The 16,925-nt window shown below is 39.9% G+C and overlaps 2 protein-coding genes and 1 long non-coding RNA gene across 5 annotated transcripts in view; 1 reads left to right on the top strand and 2 right to left on the bottom strand.

Annotated features, from left to right (window-relative positions):
* hiw (highwire) overlaps positions 1 to 9,624 on the bottom strand; it is a 70,700-nt gene extending 61,076 nt beyond the window's left edge. Inside the window, exons 1-26 of one of the 3 annotated variants that reach the window (XM_069053117.1) lie at positions 9,009 to 9,624; positions 8,287 to 8,953; positions 7,855 to 8,172; positions 7,637 to 7,804; positions 7,370 to 7,588; positions 7,140 to 7,311; positions 6,885 to 7,085; positions 6,051 to 6,203; positions 5,882 to 5,998; positions 5,731 to 5,800; positions 5,500 to 5,680; positions 5,283 to 5,445; positions 5,061 to 5,209; positions 4,781 to 4,954; positions 4,465 to 4,729; positions 2,899 to 4,415; positions 2,606 to 2,845; positions 2,305 to 2,496; positions 2,048 to 2,254; positions 1,851 to 1,991; positions 1,622 to 1,800; positions 1,335 to 1,569; positions 1,066 to 1,286; positions 807 to 1,010; positions 497 to 756; positions 300 to 441 (exon numbers count right to left, since the gene is read on the bottom strand). In XM_069053117.1, the coding sequence (XP_068909218.1) occupies positions 300 to 441; positions 497 to 756; positions 807 to 1,010; positions 1,066 to 1,286; positions 1,335 to 1,569; positions 1,622 to 1,800; positions 1,851 to 1,991; positions 2,048 to 2,254; positions 2,305 to 2,496; positions 2,606 to 2,845; positions 2,899 to 4,415; positions 4,465 to 4,729; positions 4,781 to 4,954; positions 5,061 to 5,209; positions 5,283 to 5,445; positions 5,500 to 5,680; positions 5,731 to 5,800; positions 5,882 to 5,998; positions 6,051 to 6,203; positions 6,885 to 7,085; positions 7,140 to 7,311; positions 7,370 to 7,588; positions 7,637 to 7,804; positions 7,855 to 8,172; positions 8,287 to 8,953; positions 9,009 to 9,079 (6,626 nt within the window). In that variant the 5' untranslated portion in view covers positions 9,080 to 9,624. Of the gene's footprint in view, positions 1 to 299; positions 442 to 496; positions 757 to 806; positions 1,011 to 1,065; positions 1,287 to 1,334; positions 1,570 to 1,621; positions 1,801 to 1,850; positions 1,992 to 2,047; positions 2,255 to 2,304; positions 2,497 to 2,605; positions 2,846 to 2,898; positions 4,416 to 4,464; positions 4,730 to 4,780; positions 4,955 to 5,060; positions 5,210 to 5,282; positions 5,446 to 5,499; positions 5,681 to 5,730; positions 5,999 to 6,050; positions 6,204 to 6,884; positions 7,086 to 7,139; positions 7,312 to 7,369; positions 7,589 to 7,636; positions 7,805 to 7,854; positions 8,173 to 8,286; positions 8,954 to 9,008 lie in introns of all 3 variants that reach the window. The other 2 variants (XM_069053108.1, XM_069053126.1) reach the window with 2 other exon arrangements.
* Positions 3,051 to 7,086, top strand: LOC138134738 (uncharacterized). The gene is made up of 2 exons (XR_011160804.1): positions 3,051 to 3,192; positions 3,253 to 7,086. It is a non-coding gene; the product is annotated as an uncharacterized lncRNA (long non-coding RNA).
* Positions 9,625 to 15,366: 5,742 nt separating the features above from the next.
* Positions 15,367 to 16,718, bottom strand: Reg-2 (Rhythmically expressed gene 2). Its single transcript, XM_069045600.1, has one exon. It carries the CDS (start codon positions 16,550 to 16,552, stop codon positions 15,746 to 15,748), a length of 807 nt encoding a protein of 268 aa, XP_068901701.1. The 5' UTR covers positions 16,553 to 16,718; the 3' UTR covers positions 15,367 to 15,745.
* Positions 16,719 to 16,925: the final 207 nt, after the last annotated feature.

Genomic DNA, 16,925 nt, shown 5'->3' with positions numbered 1-16,925 from the left:
ATCTTTTTAGCATGGCAATAAACCAGATGCAGCTCAAAAATATCAAGTCCTCCAGTTGATTGAGTCAATATTGACTGAGTTAAATACAGTTCATTTTATTTATTATTCGTATTTCTCATGTTAATTTACAGTACAACAGTGAACTGTAACTAATGTGATTATCACCTTGTTTTTGAAACATTAGGACGCCACCAACAACATATTCATATAGAACAGTCGAGTGATTTTCTCATTCAAATTCACATTTAGCGCCAATTTAAGCGAAACACGCAAGGTTTCGATAAACAAATATCACTCACCTGTACGGCAGCATTCCATCTAAGGCCTGGTTAACAGTCGGCGGACTGCTCAATGCCAAACCTTTGGACAACAACGATCCGTGCACCGAGAACGTTTGAGCAGCGACGGCTTCCGCCATTTCTACGTCGATGTCGCCTTCGTCTACAAATCACAATTTGCAAAAAATTGCTTCAATTATTATTTAATCGCAGTTTACCTCCGACTGTTGGTAGCTGCAAATCCTTCTTCATCATGCTCGCGGCACACATCCCTCCTAGAAAAGCCAGTTCCGCTTCTAAATGCTTCAAGCCTGAGACGGCGCTCGCGTTCCCAGCTGGGGGCCATTCGTACCCCACAACCAAACACTTGAACCCGTACGAGCTAGATCTGTCGTCTTTCAAATAATCGGACGCAGTTTCCAGCGAGAAAATCACCTCGTTTCCTGGCAGGACGACAGAATTGGTGGGCCACTGCAGGCTGAAAATCACAAACAATGACCAAATCTCTACTCGTCAGTGGTCTTTTACCAGCTGGTGAACTTGTGCAAGACTGGCCAATAGGGCAAAGGCGGCGACTCCGCTTCGTCCAAGTCGAAAGTTTTATTTGAGGTGGTTTTAGAGGCGAAGTCGAGTGAAGGAACGTACAGTTGAAGCGAATCTTCTGGTTGGGCGGTCGCGCAAGCGGGATCAAACTCTAGAGTCATCCATTTAACACTCTCCGGAAAGATTACTCTACAAATAGGGTGTTAAGGTAGATAGAATTTTCTCAAAGACAAATCAATTGTACCGATAGTTGGAAACGGTCGCAGGTTTGTAGGGGTGGTCACCCTGTACCCAAGTGTAATGATGGCTGGTGGTGTTCGTTCTGTAGTCGATGGAATCTTGATTGGCCGAGATGTTTGACGAAACGAGACATTTGTTGGTCAGGGGTGTTGAACCGCCGATCAAGTTCAAAGCTGAGACGTGCGGGAGTATCTCTTGGATCAGAGTCAATATGTGTACGGCGCTCTAAAAACTGTCGTGTTAGACGAGAACGACAGTGGCGCCTCTACATACCCTCGGATCGCTCGTCGCCAGCGGACTTATGTGTGCCAGCACCAGAGGTAACAAAGTCGTGACCACATAGGAGTTACTTAAAACTTCAGCCGAAGATATTTCGTCTGCTTTTTCTCTAGCTGACGCCATCAAATCGCACGCATTTTGAATGATGGCGCTCGCCATGGTCAGCGCCGCCTTACGGGCGTGCTGTTCCAGTTTAGTCGAAGACGTTTTCCCACACTCCACCGGATTACTACAATGACACAATTCAGAATCACCAACATTCCAGTTTAATCGACGTTTACCTATAGTACAAAATCACGGGTATTTGTCCCCTAGTCAGTGTCGTACCGTTAAAACTGAGCGAACAAGTGGAGAAAGTGAATGTAGTGTTATCTGAACCTTTGACTGAATTTAATCCTCCGTCACCGTTGTTAGTTCTACCACCGTGATTTCTGAACCGTATGGCGTATTTAATGTTTTCCTGTGTAAAAATGTGTTAGTTCGTTGCGTGCACCTCAACCGCTCACTCACTTTGATGGGAATTGCCTTGTCGAATTTTATTTCGATTATGTCGGGAGCAAAGTCTTCGGGCACGAACGATCCTTTTGTCAGTTCCAAACTGTTCCAACGCTGGGTATGGGTCTGGCCCTCGGAACTACTCAGCGAGCTTTGCTACAAGTTTTTGCGTCATCTACCCCACCTATTTTCAGTCTTTTTTTAACACTCACCTCTTCTAGCAATTCTAGTTCGTATTCGTAATGCCCTATCCCGCCATATACGCCTATTCCCGCAACAGAAATACCGGGACGGTCTACTTGGAAACAAATCGCATCGGGGGACCCATTACCGGTGTTCCACGTACGCGACTGGTTCGTCCTTGTAAACCGCGAAGTGGTCATGTGCAGAATCCTACCACAAGCGCTTTGCAAATCTTCCTAAAATTTAAATTGGCTTATTAATTACTACAAAATTATTTTGTCCATACGTCAGTGACGCTGCACTGATGAACCAACTCAGCGACGACTCTAGCTAGTAAGTGGCAACAATGTCTAGTTAGTCCCGGCAGACAAGACGTTTTGGTGTTTTTTAGTGTTTGGTTAACAGGTTCGGACACTAACTGAAGAAGACGATCGAGTACGTCTTTCCACTGCCACAAGGGCCCCAAATAGCTATCCATCTACAAAAATTATCACTATTTACTGGTTACTTCCCTCTACCACATCGAACATTTTTTAAACGCAAGCAGTCCAACTACACATTCACTGACATTTTCAAATCTTACTTACTTGACTCTTATAACTCATTTGTTCCACTAGGATGGGGTAGTGATGAGAATCTGAAATGCTCATCATCGGCAAACCCGTATTATCTGAAGGACTCAGTCCTCTGTGCAAGAAACTATCGCAAAAGATCGTGCTTCCTAGCAGAGGAAAAGTGCTTCTCAGTCTCACACTAGGAGCACAGAGTGCGCACAACACTGCACTCAACAACCTTTGACTGTTGCAAGGGGACGATCGACTACTTTCCTAAAATAAGTTTTCTCTCAAATGCAACGTGACAAGTGTTACTCAAATCATACTTTATCTATTTCGGAGAGCAGATCGCACAAACAGTTCCACTTCAAATATGCAGTTGGATAGAAGGCGTGAAAACACGAGACAAATGTGTTGTGGCACTCCTCGAGAATACTATTCATCATGGTTACATTAGGACCTGAGTTTCTACTCTTGTTTGATTTTTTGTTCAAAAGGATTGGTAAATTGTCGGATAGTATTTGTTTCAGCAACGTCCTGACGTCACCGATACTTTCCGCCAAATGCACATTTTCCAGTGGAATTTTCTTGATTATCTGATTCGGATAAATCTCGTTGGTGTAAGTGTGTATAAGTCTTAAACTGGCTCGACTGATGTAGACCAAACGTTCCAGTTCTAGATTGGTGTACATGTTTTTGATGGACTGTCCTTCGACCACTCCCCATTTGAAAGTATTCCAAGACCACTGAAGAAGTGAGAGGAGACTTTGAAAGCACTCTTTGGTGACCGTTCTGGAAAAATCTTTGGACAAAATGTGCACAGGTTCCACTATGTCCATTTGTCTCGGAGGGGCGTGGTTTTCGGGAGTGATAACTTTGTACAACAGTTGAGGTATCTGACCGGCGTTGACGTCGGTTCCGTTGTTGGACTTCTTCGACGATTTGAAATAGAACAAAACTTGGTCTTCTGTGGTGACCATGGTCTGACCCGAGGACCCACAGTCGCTGCTGGGCCCGCTTATGCGACACCACGCCACGTACCACCGATGAGCCTGCAGTTGCACCGGCTCATCAAACAGCAACGGATACTTCTGTCTGGGTCCACACTCGTACGGCACCTCTTCAGTTTCGGCGAGAAGCTCGCCGTCGCCCTCTTGCTCTCCACCGTCAGGTCCGATGTCCAACAATTTTAGTTTCGCAGTATACTCCCCGCGCCCCCCGAACAGCCCAAACCCGCCCAACAATATGTCCGTGTCCGCCATAAACCTTATGGCTTCGATGCTGTGCCCAGAGTAGCCCCACCCTCCGCCGTGATTTTCAAATCTGTTGACACTTTGAAAATCTTCCTTCGAGTATTGCTTCCCCGACACTAATTGTCGCTCGTCGATCTCCTCCTTGACCGCGGCCATTTGCAAGTCGTGGGCTATAGTCAGCGTGTCCAGACAACACAGCAGGTTAATGGCCGCTTGGAATCGGGTCACGTGACAATTCGTTATGACGGGTAAAGCTAATTCGGGCGAGAGAATTGCGGACAAATCAAAATCGTTGTCGGGGACCTCTAACGTGCTATCGTTCAACGTCTTCACTTGAAACAAAAATTTGTTATCGAAGGTTTTGACGGTGTTTTTCGTTTGTAGCTCGGTGGCGATGATGTTGTGGCAAATTATCTCGTGGTTGACGGGGTTGTACGACCAAAGTACGTTGTAAATCGGGTCCATGCACACGACTTTACTGCAAAAGTCTACTTGTTCGAGTCCCTTGAAAGAATTGCAGTTGCCGTCCCTCTTGTTGATGACTAGACATTTGAAACTTCGAGCCGTTTCTTCGTGGCTTGGTAGAAGCACTAACAAAAATCATCAATCGTCATTTCACATCTGTCACAAGAAACTTACTTATCGAATATTTGTTGGCTGTTACAATCGATTTTGAGATGCTGACGGAGTTGATCAGACTTTCGTCGATTTTGAGGAAGGTTTGATCTCCCGATGCTCCCACCCAGGTGGCTCTGCGACCGTGTTTGGGTCCGATATTTGGTATCGGTGCCGGAATGCAGTACCAAGGAGTTCTGGGGTTGCTGTATTTACAACTGCTACTCTGACCCGGCTGGGAGGAATCTTGAGGAGACAAAGACGGAGGATTTCTGCCCAGCTGTCCTTTCTACTCAAAAATGTCAGTTTGTGGAGAACATTTGCAAAAGAGCAAAGTTACCTGATAATTTCCAAAAGTGTAGACTTCACCTTTGGAAGTCAGGACAACCGTGTGGTTGCTGCCCGCCGCAATATGTACAGCACTGCACGGTAGTTTAACTAGTTGTATGCTGCTTTTGGCCAAAATGTCGCCACACCCCAGCTGACCGTACAGATTGGAGCCAAAACTGTACACCTGTGGATGGACAAAAAAATAAAAAATGTCCAAACCGGGAACCACTTTCGAGTTTTAATTGGTTATTTGGTTTGGAATAGTGGCTAAGAAGACAATTAGTGGGTACCTGTCCGTTTTGCAAGAGAAGGACGCTGTGATGCAATCCGCAAGCTATCTGAACAACGGGACTATCAGATGGTAGATGAAGTTTTGCCGGTGGTAAACATGCAATTCTAGTGGCATCGCGCTCTACATCTGACCCTCCTTGTTCTTTTACTACAATGGTATTATGCACAGAATTAGAAAGAGTTGCTAGAATGTTATAACGTGTACTTAAAGCGATACAAACCTGTCCCTAATACATTACACTGCCTGACTGGATTATTGCTGGACCGGTGCGTGGGAGTTCCGGAAACGACCGGTCTCATGGACTTAACTTTCGTAGCTTGTTTGCTGGGCCCCGCCCCCGATTTCCTCCCCCTATTTTTTCTTTCCTCTAACCGACTCTGAATCTGCAATTGACATAAATTAACCCTCGTTAAAAGAAATCGTTGTTTTTTTGAAACCTGTTCCTGCAACTTCGTTCTTTGTCTTGGCGGTATCAAAACCTTATCGCGGAAAATCAGATCTAATCTCATCATTCCGGCCAGATCGGCCAACTCCGAGTTGTCGACAACTTCGCGTGCGCATATTCGACAACAACCGCATGCTGAACACCCACTGTCACCTTCGCCACATCCGCACTCCCTACAAAATGCACTGTTACTTTGATTCTTTCGCCAGTTGAATCAACCTACTGGCCGGGATTTCGCTCGGCGCTCATCGAAGACAGACAACTGATGGAGTACCCGGTGCATTCCCTGCAAACTGTACAAATCATGCATTTATTATCGTGCCAAGAGTGCATTCCAGCAGGACACATGTTCTGGTGGGGCTCTATAACATTACATTCAGAACCTTCGGCAACATTTTCGGGGTCTTTGCGGTTTTCGTCGATTTCCTCATAGAGGTCGTGCTCGTCTTGCGTTCCGCACGTGTCCATCGCCACGATGTTATGCGAAGGGCCTAACGTTTTCGACATTAATTTAAAAAAAATGCACAACGTGTTCACAAATACCTTCTTTATTAGACGACACAAAGTCTCTACCACACTGATATTTGTTGTTGATGCCGAAAGTGTAGATCTGACCCTTGCTTGTCAAAGCCACCGCATGGGCCTTTCCCAAGGCCACTTGCACAACGAATTCACCCTTCAAGTTGTAAACTATCCCTGTAAATTATATTTATTTAAAACTTGTGTCACTAAACATTTAAGAACAAGTTCAGATTCGCAAAAACAATTAATTTTTCTACTATTTGGTATCAGATTTGAAGTATAATCTTGACCTTTACAAAGGAACGTGGGTTGTGTAAGTTTTTTTGCTCAATATGGTAAATAACACGACCTGCTGTATTATAACAAGCATGTTCATTTAATTAAAAATGCATTATGAAAATGTTTCACAGAAAGGGCCAATTTCCGCCGATAAGAGCGCTTTTTCAACAATAATAATCAATACGCAATTTAACAAAGAACAATAACAACACTAAACGTAAAAAACGAACAATAAGGAAAAAATTCACGAATTTAATTTCAAAACAGCAAAAAACAAGGAGTTTGAGATCAAATTCAAAATGTCATTTGAACAAGAAAAATTCTCGGTGACAAAAACTTAAGATGAATAATATCCCCAAAAAGCGGCCGTTTATAGCGCTCTGCCGGGATTGGAAGTAGGCCATGACCAGATTTAGTGGAAATTCCATCATATTGGCATATCTAATCTATGAAGTTGGCAACACTAGTTATTTGTAATACAGTAAGTCGTGGTAAATAATAAGACTCCTAAAGCCGATTCTTGTGCAACTTTGTGAAAAATATGTTGCCAAACAAGTACGTGTAATGGTAGCTCACCAGTTGATGAATCCACATGAGCCGTATCTTTCCCAAACATCAACAGTTCTCCGTCTCTGTTAACTAACGCAGTTGTTCCATTATTACAAGCCGCAGAAACAATAAACTGTCCGTCTACTTTGATCATCTTCTTTGGTTTAATCGGTTTGGGCTGTCTGCGAACTTTACTCTGATCCCCATCCTCACCTCGACGTGCGGTCCCTTAAAACAGTTGTTTCAATACACCCACTAATTTTTATTTATGATTAGTAATACCAGCAAAAAACACCGAACCGTCCTCTGTTAACAGTATCGCGTGAAGACCGTCGTGACCCACAGCTACGTGACTGACTTTCGGTGATTTTGTTAGGACAAGTTCTGACCACTTCCCCGTTCGTACTCCTGCTTGTTTGATACCCAGTGATGACGCTTTACCACAGTAGAGAACCTAGATTTCGTTAAATGATCACAAATGGTACAAACAGAGAAACAAATTTGTCAAATACTTTTCCTGAAGTTGTTTTGATTAAGCCAAACTCTTTTCCGGCGCAGATCGTGGCAATTTCATCTTCACTTCCGGTGTTAACCGTGTGGGAGTTTCCTTCTTCGTCAAATGGAGCGACACCAAAGGCGTCGACACATTTTCGGGCTAACTTTAGAGGAAGTTCGTTGACAAGTGATGCAGGTGTGGCGTGCTGATTTAGGATTCGCACGACAAAACCGTCCTAAAGACACAACTTTAGAAAAGAAAATAAACGCGATCTGTGTTTTACATCTCTGGAAGGAGAAATGGTGCCTAGATTGTCGCCGTCAGAAAATATAACTGACGCAGATTCGTCCCGGCTGTGAAGTGGAACGGATCCTGATATCAACATGTTGGACCTTTCAACTACCAGAAATTCATTGCCTCTTCTTCCGTTTAATTTCAAATACAAATTATCCTGGAATTTGAAGTGTTAATCCCACTTTCTACAACTTACATCTCCATTACCGTGCAAAATACCAAAGTTCCGTAATCGCTTGGATAAAAATCAGGTTTCCAGAAATAGACGTGACCCTTTACAGTACCTCCGTAGCCAGTGCCTATTTTGAAGAGACCGTGAGAAGTAAACAGATACAGATATTGACCGTCACAAGCGAGAGACTTTAAAGACAAGATTACATTCTGCACATCGTGTGGCATTTTTACAATGAAAGAGTCTACTTTGGAGTTACTCGGCACACCGTGTGTTATCCAATCGGGGCGAATTATTTTGCCTAACAACACTCCCTGGACGCTTCTCTGCAGAGAAGACAACACTGCTGGCATCTAGAATTGTTTGTGCATTTGACTCCGAACAGAAATATATTTTAGAAAAAAGAAAAACGAAAGTTGAAAAAAAATCAAAAATCAAGTAGTAAGAAATCGATGCTTTAAGCGTACCTGGATGTTCTGCACAGACAAAGCTCTGGGACACATGAGCAAGGCCGCTGCCGCCGACAAATATTTCCCAGTGTCACCTCGTACCACCACCAAGGATAACAAACAAGCGCAAGCTATTGCAGTTAAGTGAGTACCATCGTTAGGAACTGAGCTCTCAGGTCCGTGCATGCACGCCAAATCTAATAGGAGGTCAAATAAGGGGTCGATTACGTCTGGTGGCTCTGATTTCAACCCTTCCGGAGCCTGTCCTTGCAGGACATCTAACAACGCTGAGAGCGCTTTGGTGCACAGACCTGGATGTGTTATTCGACTCTCTTTGATCAACTCAAAAACTGATCGTAGTCCCAATCCTACAACTTTCGACACTTTAATGGGCATATAAGTGCTGCTCTGGCTGTTATCCTCAGTGTCACTGTCAATTTCGCTTTGATCTTGTAAGGGGGCACTGCAGCTGCTTTGTAAATATTCTTGGGTGGCTTGTTTCATCCATCTGTCCAAAACTGTCAAACGAATCGAGGCGAAAACAGCAAATGCCGAGGCATTGCCTGGCAATTCCATTTCGGGTGGCGTTTGAAAGTCATTTTCACACATCAACTCCAGTTTGCTTTTTTGTTTGTTTCGGCATTTTATTGTTTTCTTCTTAAGTTTCTTCCATTCCAAGCGTTTTCTAAAAAATCGCAAGTTGTAGGTTATGAATGAGCATTGGGGCTGTTTATACTTACTTTTGACTGTCAGGGTGTACTCTAAATGTTTCGTGGAAGTATTTGCCGAGATAATACGGTTCCGGTAACATTTCTCGAGGGATATTAAAAAAGAATGCAACTTACTAGGAAATTATCGATTTTCTTTAGGGGTGAATCATCCCCGGGCCCGATCGATTTTTAACGCTTCTTTTTACATATTTTATTCTACAACAGGCTTTACTTCATTTATGATGAATTTTTTAAATGTTCTGAACGGATTTAATTTTTAAATATGCACAATAATTTAAGTAAACCGGCAAAACCACTAGCCAATAATGTCACCAGTGGTACCACCTGATCGAAGGAATTCAAATAAAATGCAAAACTGAGACTTAATCACAGACGAGAGTTCGGCACCGGAACATTTACACCTGATCAATCACCTTTTATTTACAAAGTCGCACAGGTTAAAATCAGAATTGTTGTGTGTCAATATTTGAAAAAAATTGTTTTCACACCACCGTCTGACTTTTGACACAAATCGTGTTAATGTGGCACCACTGATATCATCACAAGAGTGTTAGGCACAGGTGTTAGGTTAAAGCTTAAGGCCGATTCACACAACGAGATGTCTCGTACTGCAACTGCATTTTTTATTTTAAATAAGTGCGAAAAAATGTGGTTAACTTTATGTTTTGTTTTCAACGTTTTGAATAATAAATTAATTTTAATAAAAACAATGAAGTAGACAGTGATAAGAAAATATAAACTATTAAAGCATCTTGGGAAAAACGATTCCTGCTAAAATTTTGATAATGTGCAAATTATGCTCAAAAAAAAATATGTTTACTGTAAGCATCTGTTACATATCACAGAATACTCAGAAACTTATCAACAATAAATTAAGTGAGTGCAGCATCTGTTCGGTGAAGCAGTTTACGATGATACGAGACTGCAACCTGCAACTGCAGCAAAAATTCTTATTGTTTTATTTTTTACTCAGTATTCAAACAATTTAACTTGTTCAGCAAAAAATTAACAAACTACAAAATGTATTACAGTTTTTATGTGAATTTAGATTTCTTTGATGATTTACATAAATGTCTCTCTACTTCCTTTAATAATTGTAAAAATCTACCTTTGATTTAATTTTTCAACATTACCTACTTTTTTCATGTCTTTCATATTTGCGCGTAAAGTGTATTGACCTGACCATACGTGTACTCTCGAGAGACGGGGACCCTCTTGGGTCATCCCTCAGGGACCGATAAAATTTAATTTTGACTTATAAAAATAAAATGATAAATTTTTATCTCAAGTTTCAATTTTGTTCCATCATTTCCATCATTAGTGAAGGACGTGTAGAAGGGAAGACGTGTAGTATTGTGCTCTCTCCATTTCTTTCGTTTTTCGGGATTTAGAATTTCTAATTATTTTGTATTAAATACAGGTTGTTCCGAACTGCTAATTATTATGTCCTCCTAGACAAAGTCGTTTGGTCAGTTTGATCCGTTTTAATTGGTAATTATCAGGTCTTCAGTAAAATTCTGTTTATCGATGATTTGTTTTTCTTAACGAGATAAGCCCGGCATTCGTGCAGCGTTTTTTGCGTATGCGTAGCCGACCCTACTTATTAAATTGTTCCGGCATACTGTTATAGTTTAATAATTCAATATGGCCTGAATATGGCGATCAAATGTAAAAAATGTAAACGTACTGAATCTTATGTTTCTTGTAAACAGTGTAATTCAAATTTTCATGCTGAATGTGTTGGCCTAAATAATGATAGATACAATTGTATGGTCCAAGAAGGATCAGGCTGTGTAAATCCTGCAGATCTAAATCAGCTGACGGTCCCTGTGGCCTGGATGATGTACTGTCAGCTGAATGCGGTAACCCCCAATTTGTCCATATGCCTTCCGAGCAATTTAAAAAAATTGTAGAGACTATATTGTTCAGAATCAATGTCAACCTCTGCTAAATAAACTTTCAGATATGGAAATGAATATTAAACTGCTATTCACTGAAAATGCCCAACTTCGTGCTGACATTGCGAAATTCGTTAAAAAATCATCGCTGTATGAATCCCAGTAGGACTGTACATGATAATCTAAAAGAATCGTATGATAAAACTGTGGAAAAAAAATTCTCAAGTTACTATCATTGTTAAACCAGTCTACCAGCAAAACCAAATCGGACTTATTAAATGAATTCGATCCCATTGATCCTGCTGTTAATATTGGTAAAATTAAAAACCTCAGAGATGGCTCGGTCCTGTTAAAGTGTGCTAATTCAGTAAATCGTATTCATGAATCTATCGCGCGTTCAAATGAAATCCTGGGCTGGGAAGGCGTTGGAAACCGTCAATTGTTGTGCTTTTTAAAAGCGTAGATTAATTGGAGCATGTTGACAGCTAACCTAAAATTTAGAGTCAAAAAAATTTCTTTTTTTTCTTTCTTTGCAATGTTTTACATTAAAAATAGAATAGCCTAACGATTCTTATTCTCGAAGCAAATATCTAAGAGCACCCTTTGCTGAAAACAAACATGTTCAATTATATCCCGATTAAAGATAAACAAATATCACTCGTGTCAAACGGCGGGAAATTCAAACTTTACACTGTTCTAAATGGTTTAATTTTTCCAACGCATACTCAGCCCAGGATTTCATTTGAACACACGATACTATCCAATGAGAAAGCTACACTTATTGTTATTATAACCATGGATACATAAAATATTTCCGGAAAGAATAGCAGAATAGTATTATCCGTTCACGATTATTTCAAATTCGAACTGTCTATGAAAATCTGACATTTTAGTTGGCAATATTGTAATTTGGCATAATAAATCGATTTTAGGTTATAATTGAATTACACTGAATCAATTAGGGAATTGACAACAAGACGAATATTTAATAACGAAACGTCATATGACAGGACTTGACGCCAATCTAACAAAAAAATATCGTGGCCTCCTGCGTGTTTAAAACAATCGTGAACGGCATATATGTATATTCTGTAACGAGATTAGAATGAAAATTCGATCTACGAATGGAAGATTCCTCACGCATCACGATCCACTCGTAGATCGAATTTTCATTCTAACCTCGTTATAGAATATACTATTCCAGTATGACAAAAGTAGCAAAATTTTTATTCGAATTGCTACATTTTTATAAATAAAAGTTCAATTTGTTGAGGAGTTAAAACTTTACAGTCTTGATATGTAGTTTTAAAAAACTTTAGATAAGTACTTTTTTTGTCGTTCACTGATGGTTAATTTATTCATGCGATTTTCTTGCCGAATATCCCTCTGCATAGATTCATATCCTGAAAATTTTATTTTCGTCATTGCTGCCAAAGCAATTGCCTTCGTCTTCGACTCGGGCGATTGATAAATTTGTCAGCAATGTACTCAAAAAAAAAATGTCGGATAGAATCTATGCATCGGGATATTATAAGTGATAAGATCACTAGGTTGGCTAAAGAGAAATGTTCTGCTGCCTATGACATTCATGAGCTCAAAGGGTTTCGACCATCTATTAGAATTTCTGGCATCTCTAGAGACTTAACGAAAGATTCTCTGCTTACCTACTTAGCTAAGTAAAATGAGTTTCTGTTCTGTGTGCAATGTAAAGAAATTCTGTCAAACAAAAAAGAATGATAGTATTTTTTAGGTGGTTATTGAAGTTGATATTGCCACCTACAATTATTATACCTAATTTTTTTTTTTTTTTTAACATTCCATCCTAATAATTTTCCAATAATTTCAATATTAGGTTCTTCGTCCCTCTCGATTGCACTGGTCTTTTTTATCGTAAAAATATTGGGATTGTGCAACACGATTACGTTTGTGAATGAAAAAAGATACAGGGTGATTCTGAAATAAGTTTGGAAAAAAATGTGGAGTATCCTTGACACAAAATAATTCTGCGTAAATGACTTTTGAAGGTGAAATCAAAAGGATGGAAATTACCCGATGTCCTTGTATTTCCAACGCCTATGAATAGGGAAAATTTGTCCGAATTTGTTCACTTCATTAGCAACCATTGTTACATCAACTCCACAATAAAGTCGTAGGTGCAAGCACACTGTTATGTAAATGTTTCTATGGAAATGATCGAGAGGAGTAAGGTTACGTTTGTGACTAACGGGCACCTTTGATTTATTATTACTCGTATTGTTGCAAACTACCAAGATAATCAGGTAATCACTTTTAACTCAGCAGCGTACTAGCAATTTTGACCAAATTTTCAATTTGTATTTCGAAAACGAAAAAACTTTTATAAGAAAAATTTTTTGTCAATGACTTCTTCTCATCAATTACCGGTTTTTTTTTCCAAACTTATTTCAGAATCACCCTGTATATCATCATGGACTCCTTCAACGGTAAATCCATTTTGGGGCAAAGTTGATTTGATGGAGTTTCACACATTCAGTTGATGATTTGAAAGTTTTCCATTCTTAGAGTACGCCTCAACTTCCGCCAGCGTCTTAGCATTTCCCCCAGGACATACTTTGTTTAAAATTTTGTTGAGCAACGATTTCGCAAATTCTCCTCTTAGAAGTAGGTATATACATAGTGTTTATTAGTTTATTGTTTTCTTGTTTTAGCATATTCATAGTATCACAGTGTTTGTCAGTCTATTATTTTCTTGTTTTAGCATATTCACAGTGTTTGTCAGTTTATTATTTTCTTGTTTTAGCTTATGCATGTTTTCTTCTACTTTTTCCAAACGTTGCAAAATATGTCCTTGACTTTTGGCTGAATGAGATTTATTACCTATGATAGGAGTCATGTGTCCTGTAACAATCAAGTTTCAATAAATTGAGTTTCTATGTAAATACCAGGTGAGTCTGCTAAAGTGAAACACTTGAATATCTTCTAAACCAACCTTATATACCACCAGTTTTTTTTTGCATAAATTTGAAGCTCTAATAGGCCTCTATATAACATGTGATTTTCTTGAGATTTTTTTTTGCAATTGTGTAAAAAGTTATGAAGAAAAACGTTGTCAAAAAATATATTTTCTAGCAATTAAATGTTTTTTTTTTTAACCAGAACACTTAATTTAACCTAAACTAAGCTATCTATGTATGTATTTAAAATAAAAAAAAAAAAATAAATAAAAAAAAATCTGTTTCGTTTTCTTAGAAAAAGTTGAAAATAACACATTTTATATTTTATTTCAACTTAAGTACATAAGATTTTTGGTTTACAATACAAACATTTCAGATAATAGGGCGGAATCTGGAATGCTTGTAGCGTTTCCACGTCACGTTGAATAGCAAGGGAAAAGGAATTTCTTTGATTTTGAATCGTCTGATTCCGCAATAAGTCGGTTTCCGATAACATTAATGAAATCGATGGCTTCTTTGCACCGAGGGCCTAAGGTTTCGAAGGCTAAACCTTTCAATTGACGAAATAATTGAACTATATTTGCTATGTTTTCGTTTGCAAGTGATTTCAGCGGCAAAACCTGAAACTTCAGAAATTTTCAAAACGTGAGTCGTAACTGTCTGCAAGTGTATCTACAATAGTAACGTCCCAAACTAAAGGTTGACCTTTAATCCATGGTACTAAAGTCATCCCATCTGGTCGTTTTCCATCATCCCGAGACAGTCCGTTTGGTTGTAAAGTTCAATTAACATGAATAGAAGTCAAAAACCGGTTGATAATAGAATTAATTTCAGTGTGTCTGAAAAATCTACCACTGCTTTTTGAACAACTTAGACCGTGGATACCAATTTCGTCAACTTTCGCATTGCATTTGCAAATATGAGGTGTACAAATATTACAACCCAATCTTAAACCAATACAAACTTGAAAGGAAGTGTTATCTAAAAGAGTACCAATATTAGGAGAAGGTATTGCATGTAACCAAGATCCTGATTCTCTGCATTGCAAAGTCTTAAAACGAGCCAAGTCTTTAGGTGAATTAAAGATTAAGTCATTGGCAATTATTCGTTTGATATTGATATTATCCTAATTTGTTAAAGTTTAATTCAAGGCCAATTTCTCGGGATAAATTGATAACTTTCTTAAAGTCGGGCAAAACTACTTCTTTGTAATCAGCTAAGGTTCCATAATCTAAATACCAAATATTCAGTTGAGAATCCAATGATAAAATAATTTTTTAAAGTGTCTTGCATATTTGCGTGTAAAGACTGTAAAGTGTATCGACACGTGTACTCTCGAGGGAAGGGGACCCTCTTGGGTCATCCCTCTGGGACCGATAAAATTTAATTTTGACTTATATAGCCGGTCAATAAAATAATACATTTTTTTTCTCAAGTTTCAATTTTATTCCATCATATCGAACGTATTTCATTACACTGACAGTTTGAAATTACAGACTTTGCAGGTGCATTACTTGGGTAATAAAACTACAAGAATAACATTTATTTGGTATAATTGTTTACACTCTTATCTAAAAGGAAGACACGTTTTAATGCGATAAGATTATAAACAATTTAAAATCTCCTACCAGACATTTTAATGGATATGTACAATCAAGTCGACAATAAATACGAAAATATAAACAACTACGTCACAGTCCAGTTCGCTGCTCTACAACATCAAAGCTGTTTTTGGTTTTATTTTTCAGTCACATTGGGTCTTTTATTTTTTTAAAAATACATATAAATGTATTAAAATAATCCTAATCTTATGAAAACATAAGAAAAACAGTCCTGACACGGAATTTTCCAAATTGGTCGATACATTCGTTGGGCTAATTTATTTAAAAAAATGAACTAATTAACTAGGCCTTGATTACTTGGTAAAAGAGCACTTAAGTCGCTCATCAGAATGATTGCGCACTAACTCTCGACTATTTTTTTCCAAAAAGTGTCTGTGCAAGTCATAAAGACTGGCAAACACGTAGTTCGTGTTGACGTACGGATATTTCTCTTTAATCTTTTGTAATTTCATGTCATGTATGAGGACCGCGTTCCATCCGCTGTCCCTCGCGCCCACGTAATCCAAGAGTGCCGTATTCCCCACGTGAAGACACTGCTCGGGTTTAAGCCCATCCAGTTTTGCCGCCTCCATCGCCCTCTCGAAAATGATTGGGCTCGGCTTCGCCGCCCCCACCTCGTACGAACCCATCACGAAGCTGAAGTAATGTCGTAATTTCGTGTTAATCAAGGTCGCATCGAGTCTGGGGTCAAAGTTGGAGATGACTCCCAAAGGAACACCTCGATTTCTCAGGTACGATAGCAGCCCCAAGGCCCCGTAGCTCTGCTGCCAGCACAGGGACGTCTCGTACACCTGGATCAGGTGTGAAGCAACGTTCTCCAGTTTCTTCTCGTCGATGCTGATCTTGGAGTCTTTGAAGGTGCCCACGACCAGCAGCTTCCACCACATCTGCCAGCCCAGGCCGGATTTCTTGCCGAAATTCGGGTGCTCGGCGTTCATCTTGTGCCAGTGCGATTTGAAATTGGCGGTCAGAGAGTTGCTGTCGCATAGAACTCCGTACATTGCACCCACCTCACCGTACTGTTTTCCCGGCGCCGACCGGAACTTCAATAAGGTGTCGGTCACATCAAAGGTTATCAAACGGAAACGTGAGATGTTCATTGTGTGGCACAGTTTTATCACAGATCGGGAACGACGGATGGGCCGCGAGGAATTAATCCTGCTGATCGCTGCAGGAACGGTTTGTCTACATTCAACTGATAGAGAGAGCTGACTAAGCTCAAGGTCCTGCGGAACGAACACATGGGACGCATTGGCGTCGCTAACGTCGGGGCAGACTATTATCGGAGTGCAAGGTCATAGATTAGCTGATAATTATAACAAGTTCACGTCATAATTGTCAAGGGAAGCTTCATTTTTGCATAGAAAGACAGATTTATGCTCATGTTTCAATTTGTAATAGAAGAGCACAAGTGATCAAAAAGAAAACAAATCACGAGTGCTACCTCATCTTTTGTTTTATCGAAACGATTGT

This window comes from Tenebrio molitor, chromosome 1, assembly GCF_963966145.1.
Source record: "Tenebrio molitor chromosome 1, icTenMoli1.1, whole genome shotgun sequence".
NCBI classification, from domain to species: Eukaryota; Metazoa; Arthropoda; class Insecta; order Coleoptera; family Tenebrionidae; genus Tenebrio; species Tenebrio molitor.
Note: the sequence above shows the minus strand (reverse complement) of the source record. Positions and strands in the feature narration are given on the sequence as shown.